Source organism: Trematomus bernacchii, unplaced genomic scaffold (assembly GCF_902827165.1).
Source record: "Trematomus bernacchii unplaced genomic scaffold, fTreBer1.1, whole genome shotgun sequence".
Classification (NCBI taxonomy): domain Eukaryota; kingdom Metazoa; phylum Chordata; class Actinopteri; order Perciformes; family Nototheniidae; genus Trematomus; species Trematomus bernacchii.
The window spans coordinates 16,905,020-16,921,414 of NW_022987689.1; the positions used below are offsets into that span (position 1 = coordinate 16,905,020).

Sequence of the window (16,395 nt, forward strand, 5' to 3'; positions counted from 1 at the left end):
AAAAAAGGGACAGTTATTTATTTAAATTGTGTTTTATTGTTTTTTAAGACACATTTCTTAAAGCATGAGTTATATTGTACTGCTCAAATTGTGTCCTGAGAATAAATGTGAGAACACAAGAGAACAAACTAAAAAAAGAAGAACAAAAGCTAAATAACTTATTAGACAGATGTAAAAAAACAATAACAATTTGGCAAAATGAGCTGCAGAAATACCTTCAACAGTTTTATGATTTCTTAAAAAATACAAAAATGATACAGTGTATACTGTATTTACAAAAAATACATACATATTTTGGTACTTGTGGGTTATCTGTCGCCACTTTTATTGTTTTTTTAAAACTCTCTAAATACGCACTTTTGTTAGGGTTAGGGTTGGGTTTGGAAAATTAAATTAAAAACAGATAACCCACAAGTACCCTTTTTTTTCATATGGATTGCAGCATCTCACTATCTCTTTTTGCACATGTTACCACTTGTGTGCATGTTTTAAATTCAAGGCCTTGGTCTCAGCCTTGGCACCCTGAACACAACAGGTGCTCATTGAATATCTAGTGATGAGACATCCGCTGTCTCCAGTGTTGGCTGGGGGGATGGCCTCCCCAACAGTGATCACACTGTTCCCTTTCATAGCCCACACCGCCTGCTCTGCTTTCTATGTAGCTCTGCAGGAAACTGCTGGATACACTGAAGAACTGCTCAGTGCACTGCATTGTTGCAGACACTGCTGTTAAGACCAGATCAGATTATTGTATTGTCAGTGGGGGAAGTGCTCCTCCCATGTAGAGACAAAGAAAGAGTCTTGCTCCTGTTTTGACTCCTTCAAAATTTGGAGGGTTACTAGAAGGCACTTGGAAAAGCATAGTCTTCTCCGAATGTAAAACCATGATTCAACATGTAAAGCCTCAAAAACTGTTGAAATGTGTCAATTATTATATAATAATATAAATTCAAAACACATTATTATTTATTCACTGTTATGGATGGTGAAGATGCTAGATATAGTCATCAAAACAAGAAGGAGGCATGATGGCTTGTTTAAAAAATGTCTTATGCCAGACATTTAAGAGTAGGATAACAGATTGTCTCTTTCATTTTTTTCAGAATTGTATCTAATATCAGGAAATGCAGACAGCGTTAAACGTCTTCCAACTTGGACGGTGGAAGCAGCAAGCAGGAGATGTTGGCAGCCTTACTTAGTCTTGGGTCTCTTTCTGTTGCTGCTTGAAGCGAATGCAGCATCCACAGGCTGGAGGAAAAAAGACACAATTGTTAAGACTAATCAACAAACCACATTTGGAACTACTGAAAATTAAAAGTGATTTTTTTTTTTGTAGAAATCATGATTGATCCAAACATATCAAAGGTCACACTAAGTCACACTACCTTGAAAGAGAACTACAGTTGCATCATGTCAAAACGTAAAGAAAAAAAATCTCTCTCAAATAAGGGGTTGCACGTTTTAAGCTAATGTAGAAACATGTTGGTGCAACATGGTGGACTCTGTGGAAGTGGTCCTGCACATTAAGGGGGCCCTATTATGCTCAATTTCAGGTTCATAGTTGTAATTACTGCCTCTACTGTGACATGTTTCCATGCTTTAATGTAAACCAGAGCCCAGTCTGCTCTGATTGGTTAGTTGGCCGGCTCTGTTGTGATTGGTCAATCATTTAGAGATTTCCTGCCTCTTATATATCATGTACGATGTGTTGGAGCACTAGCCAATAGAAGTGCCAGTGTGGAATAAAACAAATGTGTGGATGGAGGTGTTTCAGGCTGTGTGGGAGAGAAACTCCCTCAGGAGGGAACACAGGGATTTTAGCCTTTGCAGACCATTTACATACACAAAATCCTATATAACACTTAATAGATTTACTGCAATGAATCAAGTTCTGAATCAATTAATTAAAACAATTAAAAAAATCTCTACTTTTTCTCACCTGCACCCTCTTTCTGGTAACTCTAAAGAAGTCCTCAATGCGAGTCTGCTTGCTTTTTCCCTCTGCCTTATCTTTTTCCCTCTCCTCCCGCTTACTTTCCCGTGTCTGACGGAACTTCTCCATGCGATGACGGATTCTCTCCTCCCTGAAACACATAAAAACGTATACAGTCATAACTGTCTTTGAAAGAGACAGAAAAGCGTGTAAAAAGAAGTATACGTACTTAAAGTATTTGACGTGGCAGAGAAGTCTAACCAAGGCTTCTTCATCTGGCTCAGTCCAGGTGAGTTCAGGAGCTACTGTGTGTGGTGCATCCAGGAATATCTTCCGAGCTTCTTTGTACTCCCAGAAATGTGGCACAGGATGGGTCTGAAAGAAGATGTCGTATCAGATCATACACTTTGTTGTAAAGCTACGTACAGAAGGATAATATGACCACTGGTTGTCCAGCTGTTACCTTTCTGTTGACGTGCAAAACCACGTTCTCAATAGTACGGTGCTTCTGGATCAGAGACAGCGCTCTCGTAGGACCCAAACCGGCTATCTTGTCACAGTAGTCACAGCCCAACAGAATACACAGGTCGACAAACTGTTGGAGGAAAAAGATGCTAAATGAGAAAGGTTTGAGGCATTATTTGTAGTATTTCCTTGAAGTTGTATTGACACTTTTAATGTTCTGTACTTCGATGATGTCTTTAATGTTCTCACCTCCTCGTGGGTAATTTTGAGTTTCTCTAACAGCTTGGGTAAAGAATATTCAATGACGTCACTGTGAAGACAAGGAAGAAGAAGAGTATAGCTCCCCATCAAAAACTGATATTGATTTTTTTTGTTAGATCTTTTTAAGTTGGCTGAACACGTTTTTATGTTGCCCCTGTCTGGTCATTCCTGTCTTCTACAAACTGGGGGCGTGCCTCAAGCACCCCCACTTTAAATCATCCAAAAAACCTTTTGGCCAGGGCACAACCAAAAAAAAGCTGTGACAGGATCATTTCTGACAATCGGGTTCAGAATGCATCAATATCATCACAGATGAGCAACTAAAAAACACTTTATGACTAAAGTTCAAATGAATCCAATGCTGTTCTCTAAAGCTTCAGAAGAGCACTAAAATGCAACAGCCTCAGAAAACTTTAAAGGAATAGCGTAATTTGACTGAAAATACATCTGAGCATACAGACCATGTAAGGAAGATGGATTTAACAACGTAAAACTCTAGGAAAAAAAAACTAGGGAATACTTTGGAACATGACCATCATAAATGTAAATAAAACAAACAAAAATGGTTAAACTTAAGAAACGCCATTAAAATCAATCACGAAACACACAAATTGCTCAGTTCTTACCTGTCCTTCTTGGCGTTGAGCTGTCGAATGAGAATATTGGCTCCAAACGGCAGAGTGTCCATGTCCTCTGATGCCACGGCATCCACAGTCCCATCTCTCACCAGCTTGGCACACAGCGCCTCAGCATCTCCCGGAGCCTGCAGCACCAGACAGGGAGATACAAAACAATAAAAAACATGTACTGAGGAAAGCCAGGGAAGAGACACATGGGAAATGAAGGAATACATTGAGCTTTGACCTGGATGACAGGAACACCCAGAAGCTTCAGCAGCTGGAGACAATCTCTGGTCTGAAGGGAGGCTACATCACAGAACAGTCAAGGTTCACTTTCAAATACTCAACATTAAAATGATATTCCCAGTTATAGTTCTACAGAACATAATGTCTTCTACAATAAGTCTGAAACCACCTTAACTTCATATTTTCTTTCAAATCTGTGTTACGGTTTCCTAAAAGTTTAAACTAGTTGCACAGAAGTTCACTATTAAAGGGGCCCTATTCTGCTCATTTTCAGGTTCATATTAGTATGTAGTGTCTCTACTGGGACATGTCTCCATGCTTTAATGTTCACAAAGCTCTGTATTCTTCTCATACTGCCTGTGCTGCAGCACCTCTTTTCACCCCCTAGCTGGCACGCTCTGTTGTGATTGGTCAACCGCTTAGTGATGTCCCGCCCCTTAGCCTATCAGGTACAATGTGTCGGAGCGCTAGCCAGTAGAAGTGAGAGTGTGATGGAGGGACATCACTATGTCGCAGAATTAAACAAAGGAGTCCAATGAAGTTGTTTCAGGCAGATGTGTGGGAGAGAACTTTGGGATTTGAGTCTTTGCAGATCATTTACATGCACAAAAACCTAAACAACACACTACAGGAAAGGGAAATCCCCCCAAAAACATAAAAGGGCCTTTCTTTAAGTGGTTGACCAATCACAGAGGCAGCCAGCTAACCAATCACAACAGAGCCGGCCAGCTAACCAATCACAGCAGACTGGGCTCTGGTTTCAGACAGAGGGTGAAAAGAGATGCTGCAGCACAGGCAGTATGAGAAAAATAAAGAGCTTTTTGAACATTAAAGCATGGAGACATGTCACAGTAGAGGCACAGAATACAATTATGAACCAAAAAAAAGCATAATAGGGCCCCTTTAAAAATGATACTTAAGGTGTTTGTGCGACTGGCCCCTGTGCATGTGGTCATCACTCTGTGCAGATGTACCTCTGCCTGTTCGGTTGGGTGACTTCCAACCAGCAGCTTCAGCGCGCTTCTCAAGCTGCAGAAAAAACAGGACTTTAGATTAGCGTGACTGGGAGTCATCTGTATCATACTTCAGGTGCTAGCTGGCCCATTGAATTCACTTTCACTTTATTGTTATGGATATTTTCTTCAAGGAGGATATGTTTAGTATAGGTGTCACTTACAACAGCGCTCTTCTCCCTGGGAGGCTTTCCATCAAACACAAAGACTGGCTTTATGTCATGTTCCAGGAAGGTGAGCGTGCGGAAGAAGAGACCAGTCAGGGGGCTACACACAGGAAATAAATAAAATCTCACATAAATACACTGGCCAAAGAATATAAAAAGATATTGTTTGGAGACGCCTTGATTAGACTTTATGGATGCAGTTTGTGGTGGACTTTTTTTCTTTCGTCCGCGACCACGACGCCATCTGCGATCGATTAACTTGTGGACAATGATCCCTCGCTCTACGCCTCCTGTACCCAGTCCCGGACTGGCCATCGGGAGGACCGGGGGGGTTTCCCGATGGCCTGGCCTGTTAAGTGGCCTGCCTCACACAGGGTGACTGGCTGTCTACATGATGTGGCCTGCCGACATGGCCACTGTCATACAGATCATAAATCAAAGCCCTCGATTGGTCTCTGTGTGTCATTCAAGCTCGGGATAACCTCAGCTCAGGTGAGGTAAAGGACTCTCTGAGTGTTTAGATAGTTAACTTAGTCTAAGTTCTCAGTGGGTCTCAAACGGTTTGGTCACCATTTATGTAAACACATATTTCCATTTGAGGGGGGAGTGATTAGTAAAATATGCATGAATAAAAAAGTTAACTAGGGGAAAAAAGGTAAGATACACTTTTAAAACTTGTTGAGAGCTAAAACTAGTCTCTGCTGCTGCCTCAAAGAGGAGAAGAGAGGAGGGAGACAGGAGAGGCTGGTTCAGGAGCCCAGACACACTCACAACTATAAATGAGCCAAAAATAAATAAATAAACAAGTTTCAGTGTTTTTTCATATTGGAAATGGTATGTTATTGGTTATGGCCATGATTTTATGATTATTGAAATGTATACAGTTCTGTTTCATATAGGTGTTCCCATAGATCTAGTCTCTTTATTTTCCCCTGAAAGTGCACCAGATTGATGCATTTAACTCCAAAATAGTTGGACAAATCTTACCGGGGAGCATGCCCCCGGACCCCCGTAGAGGATTTGAGGTCCACCCCTACTTAAAATCACATGGATAGGTTCCTAAATACATTTACAATTTTTTTTAAATAGTAACTCATGTTCATATGTTTATTTGTGGGTAGTAGATTTAAACTATAGGGCTATCACTATGGGCCCTGGCTGTACCTGTTCGCTCTGCCATGGCGTGAAGGGTCTGCTAACAAGCGACCAACAGAAAGGTTAATGTTAATGTTAATGTTGTTGCACGTCACAAAGGCACGTCACCTCAAACACCCCGCCCCCCCTACCAGCACCCCCCCAAGTATATTTCAGATCTGTGGGAAACACTGATGTATGTATATATGTTGTTCTCATCTGCAAATGAGATTAATATATTAAAAACCACCACAAAGTGCAGCCCTAAAAAGTACAAATTAAGTCAACTAATACCATAAATGCATTATTTTTATATATTTTAAGGTTTTTATTGTGAACTGTCCTGGATTAGGTGTTGATATGTTTCGGGACGATTGATGAACTGAGATGGAAGTGGGAAATCATTTATATAATATGCAGGTCACAGAAAGGACAAGTCATGTATAAATGAGAAAACTATACTGCTTCTTCACTGTTTTAAGGAACTCACCTCAGTGAAGGCGTCGCTGCACGGAACTGGTTCATAACAATGGAGGTATCCAGTGCGATTACTTTTCCTGTGGGGAGTAACACAGCACCAGCATCATTAGCACATTATAATACAACCTCCATGTAGTCAGAATCAGCTTGTCTTTCATTACATTCAACACATTTACTTCACTATATTTCAGAGGAAAGTATTCATATTTATTCACGTACTTCATTGACATGGCAGCAGTTTATAATAATCAGTGCAAATTAATGCAACTGTAAGTATTCAGAAGATCGTAAAGGAGACTGTCGTATTTGTACTTTTAATTAAGTAAAAGTCCTAAATTGAATATGTTATCTAAGGTATTATAAGCTAAATGTACTTTAAATATTACAAATAAAAGTACTCTGTATGCAGTATGCCTATTTCACAGTATTGTTTTTACATTATAATTATTATATCATTCTGTTTTTATCCCTAATAAATACATATAAGGCATTTTGTAGTTTGTCAATAAAAAGACAATTTAAGATACTTATAATGCTGAGTTATTTAGTGTGTATCATGTGTTTTTAAATGTAAAAAGTATGATATTTGACTACGAAATATAGAAAGTAGAAGTATAAAGGAGGAATATTTGGAAATACTCAAGTAAAGTACCTCAAAATAATACTTTAGTACAGTACTTAAATAGTACGTAAATACTCTTGATAACATGATGATAAATCAGTGAAGTAACGTTAGTGTTACTTCTAAACAGGTTTACAGGCAGTGATGTAAAGTAACTAAATACATTTACTCAAGTACGGTACTTAAGCACAATTTAAATACATGTAGTTACTTTACAGATCTGGATTAATGATGTGAAATATAATCAACTCTTAAATCAGACTTTAGTTCCACCTGGAGTAAATTCACAAGCTACCCTGCAGTATACAAAGTCATTCAAACTAGCTGCACCTTTACCAGCTTTGATAACACTTTAATGATCAATCATTATAAAACATATCATATATATTATTCTGAAATGGACCAATCTGCACAATGACTACTTTTACTTTTAGTACTTTAAGTATATTATGATGCTAAAACCTTTGTACTTTTACTTGAGTAACATTTTGATTGCAGGATTTTTACTTGTAAGTAACAGAGTATTCCTACACTCTAGTACTTCTACTTTTACTCAAGTACAAGATCTGTTTACTTCTCCCACCTCTGTTTACAGGAGTATTTGATTCTAGTAGTTAACAACAAATTGAGCTAAGCTAACTAGCATTCAGGTGGCTATATGCTAACTTTAGTTTTTTAGCCATCGCCCCTTGCTAGGACACACATCACCAACACAAGTACACTATAAAGATAGATGATGCGGTATATTACCCGTGTAGTCACTGATATCCTTATGAGAAATAGCACCAGGAGCATCCTGACGGATCAGATCTGCCAGTTTGGTGATGCCCATTGTCACACAGCGGCACCACTGCCTAGTCTGCCTTTATGGATTAGGAATACTTCCGGTAGAAGAGGAGACACACTTGTTCAATTATGGTTGGATACAAATTAATTGGCGTTTGTTTGGGATCTTTGGCAAATCCAGTGGACTTTAGATTAACCGAAACTACAACAATGTCCGGTTAAATGCCCTGAACATCTCCCTGCTGTTGGATCCAGCAGAGCAGCAGGGGGCAGCATTGCTCAAACACAAACTGGAAAAAATTGACATCCATCATTTATTACAGAAAAAATATTAACAGACAATGAATGTATTCATATATTACAAAGAAAGTTAAATATTTAAGTTAAACTCCAGCTTTAGGTAGCATGTTTAACAAAATAAGTTGGTTACAGCAACATTTTTGGATGTGATCAATTATGGTATACATTGCCATCTATTTCATGATCATACACATAGTAGCTCTAATATTTATTTCACACCATATAATGAATAAAACTACAGTCCATGCTTTTAGTCTTGTATGTAACTTAGGTAAATCACAAGTGGTCAAATTCTTTAAAAAAAATAACTACAAAAACGTTGAAACAGTAGAAATTGCATGGAGAAACATCACTGCACAGATGAGCCTTAGTACTCCACCCTAAGTATTTGTGTTGACATGTTAGCTACATCATCCAAAGTAAAAGAAAAAAATTGAGGAGAAGGTACAACATTTACATCTATAGGCTGTACATGAATGTTTTGTGTGTGGAGTTCAGGACATCCAGGGTAAATGTTATGGCATCTCTAGATTTAGACATCGGAATTTGACACTTTTATTATGGTAGTTTTTTTTTCAAACAGACAGGATGGGTCAGGTCTGAGGTTCCCAAAACATTTGTGGCTGAAGTAAATCCTTGTGTTCCCCTCTTATAATTCTTCTCCTGAAGTGAAACATTTTGTATGAGCTCACAGCCTCAGTGTAACATCCTTTACAGAGAATCCATCAAGCTTAAATGTGCAATCAGTAGTACTTGCACTAAATAATCATGAAGTGAGGGAGGCTAAGCTATTCTTGTTGAGAAATATACCAGGCATTCCTTGTTTTGATCCACATATTATATATATTACCGGTACCACATTTAGTTTTCCCTACGGATAAGTGTACGGCTGTACCAAATTATTATTATTCAAAGCTTTTATTGATGATGTCAAATTGTATTTTTTGACAGTATCAGCACCAACATGTTTTCAACAATCATTCGATATCAAAATAGTTTAGCAATATTTTTCAGAGTTGTAATTATATTTGTATGACAGGAACCTGTGTTGTATCTAGGTTCAGCTTTTCACATCGAAGCAGTTGCTAACCTTTTGCAAACATCCAGCTGTAGTGTCAATGTGCCATGTCTAGCAAGAGTGAAATCCATACATGGATATTTGAAGATATTCACATTTATTTTCAGTTTGACCTCTAGTTCTAATGGTGCTGTACCCCATTATAACTACTTTGTAACCAGATGTCAAGGTGTGAATTCTTGATTTGAATACTTTTTGTTAATGTTTTACTGCCTCAAGCTGCATTAAAATGATACGGGCAGTTGGGAGCAGAGGAAAACAGTCAGTTATGTTTCCTTACCTCCTCTGCTAGATTGCGCCGCTACATACACCTGAGATTGGGTGTGCAACAAATGGTCAGCGGTAACTAGGTCAAATTTGAAATTATTTTTGAAATTCGAGCACAGTGACCATTTCAAGTGGTACATGATGCCGAGGGTAGCTCTGCCGCCTAGTCGGGCAGCACTGCTCCCTCCATAGAAACACAACGGATACGCCAGCATAGAGCTGTTTTACTATCATGTGAGTACAGCTTAAGATCATATCTTGACAGCGCTAGGCTTTACATTTGGAAGTGAAATCCCAAAATAGAACTTGCTAGGATTAGAAAGAGTACTGTATGGTGGAGGACATTTGCTAATGTTCTTGTAGTTTCCTGTGGTTGACTGTAATTTAAGTAAAGACTAGTAGTGTATTTCAATGGTTGCACCTTTAACAAGGAATTGCTTTGGCTTCCAGTGTTCTGGGAGACTCGGTCTGGTCCAAACCTCAGCGCCGGAGCCAGATCCAGGTGTTGATGAGCCAGAAGGTCACCGTAGCAGAGTACAGGATCACCTCTCGCTTGGAGCGCTCTTTGTTTTCCTCCTCCAGCAGCTGCAGGCGGCGGTTCAACTTCACAATCTGAATAATGACCACAAAAACCTTTCCTTATCTACTTTAAAAAAGGGTAAAATGTGTCAAAGTACATCCAAAGGATTACCACTATTTGGTTTCCAAGTTAAAGGTGGGGTATGTCATTTTGGAGAAACCAGCTCGAATTTGAAAATACACAACCGGAAAAAATCTGCCACTTCCTTATAGAGCCCCTCCTCCAACAGACACGAACGCGCACATGACCAATGAGGGGCAACGATTTTAGCCAGGCCGGCTAAAATGATTGGTCGTGCTTTTTACAGTACTACGGCTTCCACAGATGACATTTTTTTATGGATTTTTTGTCAAAGCACTTAAGATATTCATTGCTATCGGGATGTTAAGAGCATTCCATGGAATATAACAAAAAGTGGATCTCGAGCCGGTTTCTCAAACTTACCTACCCAACCTTTAAGTATTAAGTATGCAAGATGATGTCAAAGGACCTTATTTAAAAATCGACACAGACACAAGGAACATTTTGATATTTGTGAGATCATGTGTTTGAAAATTACAACATATCAAACAAACTTAAATTAAACCCCAAAACCACATCAGGTGAACACTAATATAACATGTCAAGTCATTTCTTACTGGCCCCATGATGTAATGACTGCTTGTATCTGGAATGTATTTCTGATGTTTGTGTACATCTCAGTATATAAAAAAGCCAGTTGTATCTCCTCACTGCTGTGCCAGCAGCCTCTGTAAGCAGCCTGATATGTGACACCTAAACTTGCTGTGTCAGCATGCCTTTGTAACAATTCAGTTGTAGATAGTGAAGCTAAAAATAGGAGAGAATACTTGCAACAAGCAGAATATGCACACCAGAGCAGATGAGAAGCACATGAATCACTTATCAGCGACAGATGAAGCCATTTAGGCGTGTGAGAGGTATTACCTGCCGTCGCAGTGACGAGGCGTCCATTAGGCCAGACTCCTCAGGGTTTATATCCAGAGCCAGCTCCAGGTGAGACCTGTGAGTACATATCCACAGATTTAAAGATTATTACAGCATTTGTTCTACAATACAGTCATTCATTTAACTTTCTGTTTCCTCTTGTTCATTTTAACATGTATTCTATTTTCTTATAACTGCAATATACTTGCACCATTATGCAATATTCAATGTTATTTTCTTTTATGTTTAAGTATATTCTGTTTTGCAGTGTTGGAGGAGCTACACTGTTGATATGACAAATAAAGCCTGTGAATCCTTTGAAGATCAAAATATCTCAATTTAGAATAATGACAACAGTGACATACTTAAAATGAGTGCAACTCAGCGGCTTTCTGCATAGCTACAGAAACAGTCCAACACACATGTATCCAACCATATAATGTTGTTGGACAATAGCGTTAAAAACCTGAACAAACATCATGACAGCACAAGTTCAATGTGTATGGCTTTATTATAATGTACAATTCATTAAGATGTTCCTGCCCTGTTTGGCTGCCTTGCTTCAGAAACTCCTATACTCCATACCTTTGTCCTGCATTACAGCTCCACCTGGGAAGCTTCCTAAAGGCAACAAGGCTGTGGCAGGAGCAGCTCTGTAATCAATCAGTCCGAGTATACTCAATGAATTATAAATACAGATATAATGCTATTTGCAACATATATGATTGATTTGAACCTTCTTATTTCATATTTAAATAATAACAGACTCAAAGCCGACCAGCTCACACCTGCACATTCAAAGCCTTTCCAGTAGTGATCCGTCTGCCAGGGTTGTTTAACACCAAACCCTTAATAAGAGCCAACACCAAACCCCAACTAGCAAAAATATGCAATAATAACAAAGCACTAACTTTCTGAATTCTAATAGCAGAATAGTCGCAATTGTACTGTTTCTGTTTCTGATTTTATGTAAAGTGTCTTTGAGCATTAGGAAAAGCGCTATAACAATCCAATGTATTATTATTATTATTATAATTGTGACGACTCGCTTGCTGTTTGTCATGAGCATAACGTTTCCTATTTTCAGGAATTTTCTTAGAAATCCACCACCAGGACCAGCTGTTTGTTCTGAGAAACTGATCACAGTGCTTTCTAAGAATTACAGGGACAGAGGAAGACAGATGACCTGCGGGGGGTGTCGTCCAGCACCTCGATGACCTGCTGGTACGCCCGGCGTGTCGTCGACTGGATATAATACATGAAGCCGGCAGCTGTAAACAGGTTGATGTGCGCATCCTCAGGGGAACAGAGGGGGGGACACAACCGGACTGGGGGGGCAGAAGGGGAAGGGGTTACACTGGCGGAGAGGTAAGTGGAGAGAAACGGTAAAGAGATAAGATGTTTTTATAAAGCAGATATGTGAAATAAGCATAACATATAATACGTTTATTTAAAACATACACATTAAAGGTGGGGTAGGTAAGTTTGAGAAACCGGCTCGAGATACACTTTTTGTTATATTCCATGGAATGCTCTTAACATCCCGATAGCAATGAATATCTTAAGTGCTTTGACAAAACATCCATAAAAAAAATGTCATCTGTGGAAGCCGTAGTACTGTAAAAAGCACGACCAATCATTTTAGCCGGCCCGGCTAAAATAACTGGATGGCCTACCTGCCTGTCAGCCTTCCATCTGTGCACAAACTTATCTCGTGCCCTCATTGGTCATGTGCGCGTTCGTGTGTGTTGGAGGAGGGGCTCTGTAAGGAAGTGGCAGATTTTTTCCGGCTGTGTATTTTCAAATTCTAGCGATCTCGAGCCGGTTTCTCCAAAATGACCTACCCCACCTTTAATATAACAAGCATTTCAGATGTGGGCTTACCTTACATCACCTCTGACGCTCTGACAGCTGTGGCGGCCATGTATGTTCTCACTCGCACTGCGTTCCCTCCGAGACCGAGAGTGAAAGTGAGCCTACAAAGTATACACAGATTGGACATTTTGTAAGGCTCAAATTAAATGTTAAAGTAGGCCTCCAGAAACATTTTGCATGTAGCGACTATTTAGCAAATACTTTCCTATGATTATTATAAGGGCTTCACAATTAATTAAAATTGTATGGAAATCGCAATATGGACAAATGCAATATTCAAATTGAAGAAACCGCAATATTTGTTAAAGACTAAATATGTTCTGAGAGCCCTCAGCTATCAAACTCCTCTGCTGTGGAACCGGGTTCCAGTTTAACACTATCTTGAAGAACTCATATCCCAAAGATGCTAACTAAGCATCCAGGTTATCATTCCCAGAGGTTTTTTTTTCTTTTTGTCTTCAACCTGGCTCATTGCAAGTATTAAAGGATACGTCTGGATCATGAGTCATCATGAGGTTTTTGTCATTTGGATTATCAATGTGTTTTGTTCAAATCTATGCACAAGACACCGATTGCACGTGTGTCTGTCCTAGGAAAGGTATCCCTCCTCTGTTACTCCCTGAGGTTTCTATCATTTTTTTCACGTCAATTGTGGGGTTTCTTTGGCCCTGGAACAGCTTGGAGGGGAGTTTCAAGTACATTCAATCAATTGTACTGAAAAATACAAAGGATGAAAACGTACCACCTGGCTGGGATTGCTATGAGAAGCAGCAGTTTGTTCCGTTTCCATAGAGTCCAGTGGCTGCTCTGCAAGAGTGAGGACACGTGGGGGGGCCTTCATGTTCAGGAGGTCCATGGGAGGGATCGATTGGATCAGATCCAAGTCTCGAGGACGAGAAAATTCAGAGTCGCCATCATCACCTGTGGAGAACAGGGACAGTTCAATGAAAAGGGTCGGGTTAGGCCGGTTATAGGGATGCTCCGATCGCCAATGTTGGGGCCGATCGCCGATCGCCGATCGCCGGAATCAGTATCTGCCGATACCGATCGCCGATCCGATCGAGTGGGCGGGGCCTAAATGGAAGATTTAAACATCACTTTAAATCTTCCATTTAAAGTGATGTTTAAAACTCAGTTAATGGGGCTCATTCACTGGAGCTTCCACAAACAACAATCAACTTAATTATTACATTCAAATTATGTATATTATTCAAGTTTACATTCACTTTGGATAATACCACGGGAGAAATGAGCAAGCGATCTCTTTTCCTCTCTCTCTCCCTCTCTTTCCCCCTCTCTCCCCCTCTCCTGACAGCCCGTCAGTATCGTCTCATGCAGCTCGCTGATCCAGTAATGTGTGAGGCCGACAGTGAAGAATAAACATATTTATAACTAGTTTAGCTTGTTCCAGAGGTAGATAAAATAGCTAAGTGTATTAGGTCTAACTCTTGTGTGTTTCGCTCCGCTCACCGGTCCGTCACAGCGGGTGGAGCTGCAGGATTTCTGCTTCACACACACGTTGCATACCGCTATTTTACTGTCTTTTTCGGACACCTTCAAATAATGGCAGACCGGTGAAGCCATTTTGGCGAGCTTGTTTTGCCGCGTACAGAGAAAAGTGTCATGTATTTTACGTCATGCGATCGGCCCTCGCGATCGGCATGTTTAGAGAGCACCGATCGATCGGTAGAGAGTGAGTATCGGCAGATCTCGATCGGTGACCGATCGATCGGAGCATCCCTAGCCGGTTAGATAAGTAAAATGCAAACAGTGTGTCGACTTTAGTCCAACTTTCAGCTCTCCATGCTGAGTTGTGTGTGTCTTGTCCTCACCTGCTACGATGATCCTCTCCGGCACCTGCATCATGGTTGTGTGAATGGGCAGGGGCTGCTGAAATTGTAGGGACTCTGAAGGGTTCCCCGAAGCCACCTTGATGGTATCAGGTATTCGCATCCTCTGGCTGATGCCCTCTGTGTACTCCAACTGATAATGGATGCGGCTCATCTCTGCCACCTCTGCAGAGAGGGTGGTGTATGGCCCACTCATCTGGCCTGTAAACACATTAAATTAATAGATATGGAAAAACGTTTAAAATAATCAACAGAAAAAGTCAGAAGTTGGACTGTAAACATTAAAATGCCTGTCGTGTCATCTTGAGTTTGTGTTATAGTACAGAGCAGTATCATTATACCCGATTACAATAACACATAACGTTACTTCAGTACATGCTTACTGGTTGCTTGTCTAATAGTACTGCCCAAAATATACTGTAGCCCGGGCATGTCCCATGAGGAACCAAATATAAACCCAACCACATGATGGAAGGTAGGGGGTGTATAAGCTTAAACTAATGAATAATACATTTCACGTTGTGTTACATGAAATTACATAACGTTGACATGAGGTGTAGCTGTTGTTGTCACATGGCCTCAATGTCATTGAATTAAAATCCTCACCTGACGCCATGTCTAGCATGTAGCTAATATGTAGCTAATGTCACTAGTATGTTTAGCATTAGCTAATGTTTCCTTTACCATAACACGTTAGCTAAGCAGTGCTTTACAACCGCGGACTGCCCTCTGTAGCAGAGATACTAATGCTCTATCAGCTTTATAATCTAGGACTACTTACCGTTATGGTTTTAGCACCAGGTGTTAAAATGTCATGTGTGAAATTGCTGTTCTTACTGCAAAATGAACAGCATTAACCGGAATGGACGACAAGGGAAACCGAGGTGCACACCGCTTCAAACTAGCGTGTGCTTGTGTACATCCGCCAGCGATATCCTGCGTGTCCGCGGGGGCGGAACGTATGAGCTCAACGCACTGTCAGTCAAACCGACCCGCCTCAGTAGGGGGCACCCGGATCAGAAAACGAGCACACACAATTATCACACTCAAATGAGTTAGTTCAAATAAAATGTTTATGTAATTGTCAGACCTAGGTCATACACAATAACGAAATATTATTTACGTATTTATAACAATAATACACTAGTATTGTACCAGAATAACAACAATTCCTTACTTGCAGAGAGAACCCATAATTTCCTCATTGTTTACTGACAACGAACTATAATAGACAACAAACTATAATAGAGAATGATGTGAAAATATATTATATAAAATATTTTTTTCAGAAAATCTGTTGATGGATTGCTTTTCATCATGATGTTGTGGTAACGATGATGAAGCCGGCCAAAAGATATAATGAAAACAACCTAATATGTAACATAAGAATATGGCCTAGGCCTACCCCAACCCTTTGACTGGTAATAATTGAATGGAGTTAATAGGTAACTCCTTCACAGTTCAAAAAATGTACATGCACATGGTACACTGTAAAAGAATGCCAGTAACTGGGCTAGTCCAAATGCTTTCAATACAAATATTCACACATACAACACTTTTCAGGTGCGTCATTCATGCTAGTATGAAGCTAATGTGTATGGGCCCCATTGATTTTATTAAACAAGAATGTATTCTGATATATTCATCAAGTATAGGCACAGTATTGACAGCACCTAAAAGGGCCTTCAAACTAGACTTTGACACATTATGTATGGCACATGACACTATGCAGCTGAAATGTAGTCACACGTGAGTATCAGTGATAGAAGAAGT

General features: G+C 39.9%; 2 protein-coding genes across 3 annotated transcripts; both read right to left on the minus strand.

Moving 5' to 3' along the window:
• Positions 1 to 13: 13 nt before the first annotated feature.
• On the minus strand, positions 14 to 7,951 carry zgc:110269 (probable flap endonuclease 1 homolog). The gene is made up of 11 exons (XM_034137587.1): positions 7,692 to 7,951; positions 6,330 to 6,396; positions 4,703 to 4,805; positions 4,500 to 4,554; positions 3,524 to 3,585; positions 3,286 to 3,422; positions 2,648 to 2,708; positions 2,397 to 2,528; positions 2,163 to 2,308; positions 1,940 to 2,084; positions 14 to 1,248 (listed from the first exon to the last, which is right to left on the minus strand). The coding sequence occupies exons 1-11, from the start codon at positions 7,771 to 7,773 to the stop codon at positions 1,192 to 1,194; spliced, it is 1,047 nt and encodes a 348-aa protein (XP_033993478.1). The 5' UTR covers positions 7,774 to 7,951; the 3' UTR covers positions 14 to 1,191.
• Positions 7,952 to 8,027: 76 nt separating this feature from the next.
• On the minus strand, positions 8,028 to 15,569 carry LOC117488592 (mitochondrial fission factor homolog A-like). 2 transcript variants are annotated; one of them, XM_034137589.1, is made up of 7 exons: positions 15,404 to 15,569; positions 14,605 to 14,823; positions 13,515 to 13,693; positions 12,782 to 12,873; positions 12,084 to 12,254; positions 10,898 to 10,973; positions 8,028 to 9,984 (listed from the first exon to the last, which is right to left on the minus strand). In XM_034137589.1, the coding sequence occupies exons 2-7, from the start codon at positions 14,816 to 14,818 to the stop codon at positions 9,853 to 9,855; spliced, it is 864 nt and encodes a 287-aa protein (XP_033993480.1). In that variant the 5' UTR covers positions 14,819 to 14,823; positions 15,404 to 15,569; the 3' UTR covers positions 8,028 to 9,852. The 2 variants fall into 2 exon arrangements, with proteins under 2 accessions (XP_033993480.1, XP_033993481.1); XM_034137590.1 differs by having other exon boundaries at positions 15,460 to 15,526.
• Positions 15,570 to 16,395: the final 826 nt, after the last annotated feature.

Bases quoted from the DNA above. Each gene is read 5' to 3' on its own strand.
- zgc:110269 (XM_034137587.1), bottom strand. From the start codon at position 7,773: ATGGGCATCACCAAACTGGCAGATCTGATCCGTCAGGATGCTCCTGGT. The intron at 3,586-4,499 runs GTACATCTGCAC...TCTGTGATGTAG, and splicing joins ACCCAACCGAACAGGCAGAG to CCTCCCTTCAGACCAGAGAT. The intron at 1,249-1,939 runs GTGAGAAAAAGT...TTTTTCCTCCAG, and splicing joins TTACCAGAAAGAGGGTGCAG to CCTGTGGATGCTGCATTCGC.
- LOC117488592 (XM_034137589.1), bottom strand. From the start codon at position 14,818: ATGAGTGGGCCATACACCACCCTCTCTGCAGAGGTGGCAGAGATGAGC. The intron at 12,874-13,514 runs GTACGTTTTCAT...TATACTTTGTAG, and splicing joins ATAGCAATCCCAGCCAGGTG to GCTCACTTTCACTCTCGGTC. The intron at 10,974-12,083 runs GTCATCTGTCTT...ATGTACTCACAG, and splicing joins CTGGACGACACCCCCCGCAG to GTCTCACCTGGAGCTGGCTC.